Below are 9501 nucleotides of genomic sequence, written 5' to 3'. Positions count from 1 at the left end.
TAACCCCTACAAAACTAATTTTCGTTACTATTTAACGAATTTTTTAAACAAAAAAATTGTATTATCCTAAAATAAAAATGTTAAAGGTCGAGATGTCCCTTTTTCTTTTTGGACAAGGAAAGCCTTGTTCTCCTTAAAAATAGATAAAGACCGAGTTGGGTCTTTATTTAAGAAATGAAAAAAATACTAAATTCAGTCATTAAAATACAAATAATAAAGTATTCATCGTACCATGCTTTTCTTTATATCATGAGTGCAAGGATGTGCTATGGTTGAAGAAAGGTTAAAAAATTTTAAATAAGAAAAATGAAGGCATGTAAGAATAGATTACAGAAGATAATTGAAAGAAAATAATTGTAGATTTAACTGTTCAAATCTCTAAATTATTAAAAAAATGGCATTATCCATATCCAAAAAAGATTAAAGAAAAAAAATCTTATTTTTTAAAACCCTCTCCTTACCAGTCTTAAAATTCAACCCCAACTTACAAATATTGAAACCAGTACATTCCATATTTTTTTTCCCATGAAAAATTCTTGGAATTCCAAAATGAAACCTTAGCAATGTTGCGTCAGTCCCTAGTCCAAGATGCTTTAACAAGTTCTGGACTAAGAACTTTTTGCCATCTGTGCAGACATTGAACATCTGATCTATCAGGGAAAAACTCAGCTGCATTCACATTTTAAATTGGTGTCATGAAATTGATCATAATTCTTTCAGTAAGCAAGTGGTACAGAAAATATTATGTCTTATGATTTGCATAGACAAATTCCTGTGGTTCAACTTCATAATAATTCTCCTTCACAGAACAAATTGGAAACAAATATTGTTTACTACCATATCATTAAATCTAAATACCTATTTTTTTCCAACCTCATCCTGCAGGAGTTTGAAGAGCACTATGTTGTGATTACATGAAAAGTCAAGTGGTAAAAATGACAAGAAAATATCTTGGTCTCAATTTGAAATGTTACAGAACTATAAATACATTGGCATTTTTAGCATATAAAGATGTATATTAAGAAGCACTAAATCAACTAATATGAATTCACTATTAATCAACTTCTTAAAACAGTAAGAATACGTATCACCAAAACATTAAAGACAATAAATAAAAATAACAACAACTATCTCCAAGTCCAATTACTAACCTCCTCTGCTGTCCAACCACCATTTGCTCGCCTTATAGGACCAGTGGTTCTCCTGTGTGTAATACAATATTCAAGTGGTGAAAATTAATTATTGAAGATCACAAGAAAGATCCAAAATGGAACAAAGCAGATATCCGTAGCAAGAACAAAAAATCAGCTGCTATTGCTAAATGCAAACATTAAGCAAAATCAAGCAGGCACACCATATATCGACACAAAACGACACCGTTATCAAGGTACAACATCATTGATTGACAAAAAGCAATGAAAAAAAGCACGTGAATACCGATGACGGGGTGAAGCCGATGCCTCGCTACCTATCCCTGGTGACATAGTGGAGCTCATAGTGGAGTTCGCAAGAGATTGAGGGAAAGAAAGAGAGAACAAAAAGAAAAAAGAAAAAAGGAGCAGTTTCGAAAACTCCTGGTTGCCCGTTGAACAAGAACAGAAGTTTTGATTTCAAAATTCAACTTTTAAATTAAAATTCAATTACAGATACTTGCGTATGCAGTTTTTGCCCTTCTTAAATGGTAAACCGTATTTAGTAATTTCCAGGGATTATGGATTTATTGATTATTCGTAAATGAATTAACCCTTTTTAGTTTGAATTTAATTTGGATGGATTGTGTAAAATTATTTTACACGTGTATTTAATCACATAATATCACATTAATAAAAATAATTATCTTTTATATTAATCACGTAAATGATTATTTAAGAGGCCAATGAATTATAACTCAAATGATATTTTTTTTTTTGGTGACATAACTCAAATGATATAATCTCTCTATACTCATCTAAGAAATTGTGAGTTCGAATATCCTATTTTTAGTAAAAAAAAAAATGATCATTTAAGAGAACGGTTGTAATTATACGATTATGTAAAATATTTTACACTGTTAATATATCAAAATTAAAATATTCTAGTTTTGGTAATTTAAACTAAATTTTATCCATTTAAATATTTGTTACATGTCATATATGAAAGAGATTTTTTTTTCAAATAAAAAATTTAATTATTTTATTTATTGAAATATATAATTTGTAACGTATTTAACAATTTGTATCATATCTGATTTACTAGTAAACGAGATGAGTTAGTATGTAAAAAAAAAAGAAGAGGTCGCAGGTTAGAGAGTAGTGCTCTGTTAGGGTTTCTTAACGGAGTTCCTAGTGCCGTCAAGGCTACATTGTCAAGATCAATTAAATCTCAATACAAGTTTACGTAATCTGCATGGCTGAGACAACGAGGGATGAAGATCGGATCAAGGAAGACAACCTGAAAGGAGGTAGGAATGTGATTCTACTGGAAGAGGCAGACATATCAAAAGGTATTAACGCTTGCTCCAATAGTCTCTATGGCAGACTCTTTGCTTCCAAAACATTCTCAATTGGAACCATGGGGAATGCTTTAAAGGCTATATGGGGAAACCCGGAAGGATTTAGCGTGAGTGACAAAGGGGATAATTCCTTCCAATTCTTTTTTAATAAAGAAGTGGATGTCTTGCGTGTTGAACGTGGTTCTCCATGGCTATTCAAAGATTATGTGCTCCATGTCAAGAGATGGAAGGAAGATCAGAACTGTGATGAAGAGATTATTTCCAATTTTCCAGTTTGGGTTCAATTTTGGGGTTTGCCAGAATCGTTTAAAACCCTCGAAGTTGGACGTAAATTGGGAGAGAATCTGGGTACAGTGTTGGAGGTAGGTAAATTTCAGATGCGAGGCAGAGAAACTAAGATTGTGAAAGCCAAAATCAATATCGATGCTGCCAGGCAAGTGAGAGATCAGTTAATAGTGGCAGGACCTAATAAAAAGGAGGTAGATACCCTTTCACGTGGACAAATCGAAGACAAGGAGATGATTTGGTGAAGGAGAGGCTTGACCGCTATTTAGTTGGGATGGAATGGAAGTTGAAGTTTCCGAATGCAGTGGTGCACCGGCTCACAGAGTCAGGCTCGGATCATGCTCCAATTTTGATGGAAACCGAACCTCAATCCTGGCATAGTAAAAGGCGGTTTAAATACCAGGAACGTTGGTGTGGAGAAGAGGATGTCAAGAGAATTGTCAGTGAAGTGTGGAGAATGGAAGTTGTAGGCTCGGCTATGTTCTCCTTGGCCCAAAAGTTGAAAGTTTGTAGACATAGACTAGTTCAATGGCAGAAAACTCACAAAGCAAACTCCCGGAAAGAAATTGAGGACCTTCAAGCTAAAATAGAGGAGTTGTGGGTGGCTGGAATCAATGGGGGAGAGGAGGTTACCAGTTTGGAAGAGAAGTTGGAGCTGGCATATTTGAAAGAAGAGAGCTATTGGCGAGTCATCCTTTTTTGCAAGAGCGCACCTAATACAAGCCAAAGCATTCTAGAATTGCTAGAGACCTATGAGGGTTTTAGTGGGCAAAAAGTCAATTTGAATAAGTCGGCTATCTTTTTCAGTCACAACACTCCTCAGAATACAAGACTAGCAGTTGCTCAGACACTAAATATTGAACATATCGGAGCACAAGACAAATACCTGGGACTGCTCTCTATAGTTCAAAAATCAAAGAAGGCAACCTTTGGAGCTATCAAGGATAAAGTTCAGAAGAGGATTATGGGATAGAAAAGAAGTCTATTGTCGTCAGGTGGCAGGCACACGCTATTGAGAGCGGTGGGGGAGGGATTCCTATTTATACACTCTCTTGAAGGGCGCAAGGTGATCGAGAAAGACTTGTTATGGAAAATAGGCTCTGGCACTAATGTTCGCGTCTTCCATGACCTCTGACTCCCACCACCAGTGCACCTTAATGTCCCTCAAAATGCACTCACAATCCCGCCAAATCTGCAAGTGTATTACGTTAGTGCGTTACTAAATTCTGATAGAAGTTGGAATAAAAATATGATTGAGTCGATTTTTTCAGTTGATATATGCAATAAAATTTTTTCAATCAAACCAATAGAGGAGGAGGATGAAGTTAATTGGTACTGAACAAAATCTGGTATATATGAAGTTGGGTCAGGATACAAAATTGCTTATGGATTCTTTCATTCTCCTACTTCATTGAGGCCCCAGAACATACACAACAGAGTCTGGAATAGCATTTGGGAGTTGAAATTATCACATAAAATTAAGATTTTTCTATGGAAAAGTCTTCATGAAAAGCTTCCGGTGTTGCAACAAGTTCACAGCCGGTTCGCATCCACTCCTGCCACTTGTCCAAGATGCATGTTGAAAGCTGAATCAATTTCTCATGCTTTGTTCCAATGTCCCCCTGTCTTCAATAATATGGAGTCTAAGCTTAATAACCCCTGACCTATGGATGAGAGAAGAAGAAACTTTTTTCAATTGGTGGCAACGAGTCTTATCCTGGGCAGCGTCTCAATTCGACGGTAGACAATAGACCCTCCTCATAGCGGCGCTGTGTTGGAGCACTTGGAAAGCGAGGAATCGGTGTGTTTTTGAGAAGGTAATAAGCCCAGCACCAGAGATAGTGAAAGAAGCTAGCAATTTAGTGCGTGAACTCGTGAACCATACCTGATAGATGCTACCTTTTCTTTACTCTTACTTTACTCTTCTTTAAGCTCTTAGTCTTTCAGTCACAGCTGATGATAAATAGGAATACCCAATTCTTTTGTACTTCCTTATGGAAACACTTTTATTTTATATTAATAAAATAATATTTATCTTTGAAAAAAAAAAAGAGATGAGTTAGTATGTATAGCCAAGTTTTTCTTTGCACCTATCTTGTTTGCAAACCAAATATTTGGAGTTTGAAAAAAAAAATACGTATTTTGTTTACAAAAAAATGATATATGTGTATTATTATAAAAAAAATTATGATTAAAATAATATTAATAATCTAGATTTTTAGCGTGCAATTAGTAATTAAAAAAGTTGGTAAAAAAAAATTAAAACGAATGATATTTTTGAACAATTAATACTAAAAAAGAGTACATAAAATATTTTAGATTAAATTATACATCTAATTAAATTGATTTAAATTTAAAAAAAAAATTCTATAAATTTAAGTTATACGATAATTGTGCCAACTCTCTCGAGTAAAGGATCTTACGCAATAAATAGGATTCAACCATTGCACGATCTTAAAAAAATATCCCCACGGCCTTGGAGAAATACCAAAATACACATTTAGAAATATTTAAAACTGAAATAAACCAAACTAAATTGATAAACCAAAAAAAATAAAAATAAAATACTAAAATTTTAAAATTTAAAATTTATTGTTTTATACTGGGTTGATTCAATTATCAGTTCTACGACATTATTGTTGCCCGTTTTCGAAAAAAAGAAGGAGCAGTTTTGAAAACTCCTTGTTGCCCGTTGAACAAGAACAGAAGTTTTGATTTCAAAATTCAACTTTTAAAGCAGTTTTGTTTTTACCCTTTTTAAATGGTAAACCCATTTTTAGTAATTTCTAGGGATTATAGATTTATTGATTATTCGTAAATGAATTAATTCTTTTTAATTTGATTTTAATTTTGATAGACTATGTAAAATTATTTTATACGTACATCTAATTACATAATATCACATTAATAAAAATAATTATCTTTTACATTAATCACGTAAATAATTATTTAAGAGAACGGTTGTGATTATACGATTATGTGAAATATTTTATACGGTTAATGTATTAAAATTTAAATTTTTTAGTTTTGATAATTTAAATTAAATTTTATCCATTTAAATATTTGTTACATGACATATATGAAAGAGATTTTTTTTTCAAATAAAAAATTTAATTATTTTATTTATTGAAATATATAATTTGTAACGTATTTATTAATTTGTATCATATCTGATGAGATTTTTTTCAAATAACAAATTTAATTATTTTATTTATTAAAATATGTAATTTGTAACATATTTAACTATTTGTATCACATAATTTATCTGATTTACTGGTAAACGAGATAAGTCAGTGTGTATCGCCAAGTTTTTTCTTTGTAGTTTGTACGCTTTGCAAACCAAATATTTAGAGATACCTAGAGTTTGAAAAAAAAAAAAAAACACATATATTGTTTTCAAGTGTAAATGATATATGTGTATTATTATAAAAAATTATGATTAAAATAATATTAATAATTTAATTTTTTAGCATGCAATTAGTAATTAAAAAAGTTGGTAAAAAAAATTAAAACAAATGATATTTTTGAAATACTAAAAAAGAGTACATAAAATATTTTAGATTAAATTATACATCGAATTGGATTGATTTAAATTTGTAAAAAAAAATTCTATCCAACTCTCTCGAGTAAAGAATCCTACGCAACAAATAAGATTCAACCAGTGCACGATTTTAAAAAATATCTCCACGATCTTGAAAAAATACCAAAATATACATTTAGAAATATTTAAAATTGAACTAAACCAAACTAAATAAATAAGAAGCAAAAAAAATGAAAATTAAATACTAAAAATTTAAAATTTAAAATTTAAAATTTGTCGTTTTATATTGGATTGGTTCCATTATCAGTTCTACAACACAAATGAAAGAAATCAAATTGAAAGTATAATTTTTATTCTATTTCTGTCATTATAATTTTACCATAAATCTCATTATAAGGTTTGATTGGCTTCAGAAAAAAAAAATAATCATAACGAAAGTGAGTAATGATGGATGAAGCAGAAGCGAAAATATTGGTTTGAGTAACCCAAACATTAGAACAAAAGGTGTATCATCTTAAGTAGAAAGCATCTTTGAAGCGGTATTTCACTTAATATATGCAATTCTCATATTTGTTTTTGTGCAATTTATCTATATAAAATGAAATGAAGAAAATTTTACTCAAATGCAACAATACAAATTTGGTTACTTATATGTCTTGAAAATATAAACCGTGGAACCTTCCCACATTCTCACGTTATACAAACCATGGTAAACTGCCATTGTTTATAAAAGAATAATCAAATAAAAAAACCGTATAACCCTACTACGGATTATGGAAGCCACAATGGGGTGTGTTTGGAAAATTCGTCGAAAGGAAGAAGCATGTTTAGACTTCTTAAAAGCTTCAACTTTTGGTTTGGCAAATTTTTTTCTCATAAACGCAAAAGTGATTTTGCTACCAAAACCACGTGTACAAGAAGTAACTATTTTTAGCTTCTGCGTTTTCTTAATGGATTTTTAGCCATGGATACTGTTACGGTGGGTAACCAGAGATTAGTGGGCCGGATGGCGTTGGTTGGCCCAAACGTGTGAGGGAGGCGACTATCGAGTGAACCTGAAACTCGGTGTTCCTCCGTCCGACTTATACGTGTGAAAGAATGGGGGGGGTGGTACCTGCAAAGACACTCCGATGCCTAAGTTAGCAAGAGTGTGAGCAAGTTAGAGAATATTGGACCTTTCATACCTGAGGGATGTCAGGGTATTTATAGTGGTGAACCAATAACCACCGCTGGAGTAGTGCCACCTTTTTAGGTGGATAACCGTTCCCATATCTTAGGGAGGTTAAGATATAGCTCTATGAGGTGGTTAGAGAGTTTCTAGGGGCAGTTACTCATTCGAATGAGTGTTATCTGCCAGCTAACCCTCGTATCCGACTTCTTGGGAGCAGGTCGTGCTCAGTACCGACTTCTGGAGATGAAGGCTGGTACTGGGTGAGGGCCAACCCTTTGGGTTGGGCCTTTTTGCTTGGATCCTGGACCTTTATTATTGGGCCAGGGTATGAACAGTGCCCCTACTCGAGCCCAATTTCTTTTTTAGGATTGGGGTTCGAGTACTCAACTCGGGGTCGTAGCCGATTTGCGAGAGGACCGACGTGATGACTTAGGAACCGACGTGATTTTTCTTGACCTTTCGGTTCTGACGGTTGCGTCTAATCAAGCGTCATGTCCGTTAGGGGTGTGCGTAGAGATTTAATGGCCTTGGTAACGGTGCATCTTCATTAATGACTGCCCCCATTTTACCATTATGCCCCTAACGTCTTTATAAATACTTTCCCTCTCTTTCGTTGTTTCGTTTCTGCAATCTTTCAAATTTCCCTTACATTTGTTCGTGCTGCGTTCTTGCGTTTCGAAGGCTTTTACTTCCTCCAGTCTTGATTTCAGACTTAAAGGTTAGCTTTTTCCCCTTCTGTAACATGCGTTCTATTTGCGTGTCTTTATCTTGTAGGTAGATTTGGTTTGTAGGCTTTAGTTCCGTACCCCTTCCCTTAGAGACCGTGTGTTGATTTTCCTTTTCTTTTGTAGGTTTCTTGTCACCCCTTTTTTAAGAAAAGAAATGGCTTCCGTAGATGCTCTCTCCCAGTGGGTTGATGTTACGGTCCTAGGGGAGGAGCCCTCAGTTGATACTGAATTTATCACCCACCTGCGTACTCACTATAGAATTTGTACTTCTGAAGAAGATGAGCCGAAGTACGAGTTGATAGTCCGGGGTCCAGAAGACCGGGTTTGTTTCGGGAGGGCCGACGAGACGGCCCCTCATTTCTTTTTTATGTATGAGAGTATGGTTACTCGTTTGGGCGTTTTTCTCCCCTTTTCAGAGTTTGAAATGTCTGTGTTGCGTCATTGCCGGGTTGCCCCCACCCAGCTTCACCCCAACTCTTGGGGTTTTTTGAAAATTTACCAATTTATCAGCCAGGCCTTAGAGTTCCCGACTTCTCTGAGGATTTTCTTCTATCTCTTCCATATGACCAAGCCCTTCAGTGGGTTAATGGGTTAAATACAGTGGGTGTCCTTCCGTGCCATTCAAGGTCGGAGGCTTTTTACCCTTTTTGACGAATCCTTTCATGATTTCAAAAACTCAAAAACTAAAGTTCAAGCAGTAGAGGGTCACCACCCCTTTTTCCTGGATGACAATTCTTCCCCCCGATTTCCTTTATACTGGGTGGAGGCCTCCCCTTGTGAAAAATATGGTCTTGACGACTTGGATGAGGTGGAGGCGGCCATTGTGGGGTTCCTCCGAGAAGTGTGGGGGAGGGCCCCATACTTGGATACTAAAAAATTTCTCCAGGGGTCGCCGGCCTTTGTCCAGTCACAACTAGGTAGCTTTTTGCGTTTCTCACTTATTTCCGACTTGCAATTTCTCTTACCGACTTGTCTGACTTTTAGCTACCAATTTTGTTTTTGCAGAGATGGCAAAGAAAAACGCTCAAGAGTCTTACCAGAGGGTTCAGGAAGCCAAGGCAAAGTCTCGTGCCAGATCTGGTGGTGCTAGGGCGATTGTCTCTCCTTCTCCTCCTCCTCGGAACGTTGGGACTCCTTCCCAACCTATTGTAATTTCTTCCTCTGCTTCCTCTCTGCCACCCCCTTCTGTCCGACCTACTCCTGAACCAGAGCCGAAGAAGCGCAAGACCTTAGAGTCTGGCGCTTCTGGTGAGGCGGACGCTCTTGCGTTCGTCCGAAAGAACAT

At 35.2% G+C, this 9501-nt stretch overlaps 1 protein-coding gene across 1 annotated transcript in view; it reads right to left on the bottom strand.

Moving 5' to 3' along the window:
- LOC107625569 (transcription factor MYB3R-5) overlaps positions 360 to 9501 on the bottom strand; it is a 93888-nt gene continuing 84746 nt past the window's right edge. Inside the window, exons 5-6 of the mRNA XM_016328243.2 lie at positions 859 to 873; positions 360 to 669 (exon numbers count right to left, since the gene is read on the bottom strand). Coding sequence (XP_016183729.1) covers positions 572 to 669; positions 859 to 873 — 113 coding nt within the window. The 3' untranslated portion in view covers positions 360 to 571. The remainder of the gene's footprint in view (positions 670 to 858; positions 874 to 9501) is intronic.

The sequence above is a fragment of the Arachis ipaensis genome, chromosome B02 (assembly GCF_000816755.2).
Source record: "Arachis ipaensis cultivar K30076 chromosome B02, Araip1.1, whole genome shotgun sequence".
Classification (NCBI taxonomy): domain Eukaryota; kingdom Viridiplantae; phylum Streptophyta; class Magnoliopsida; order Fabales; family Fabaceae; genus Arachis; species Arachis ipaensis.
Note: the sequence above shows the minus strand (reverse complement) of the source record. Positions and strands in the feature narration are given on the sequence as shown.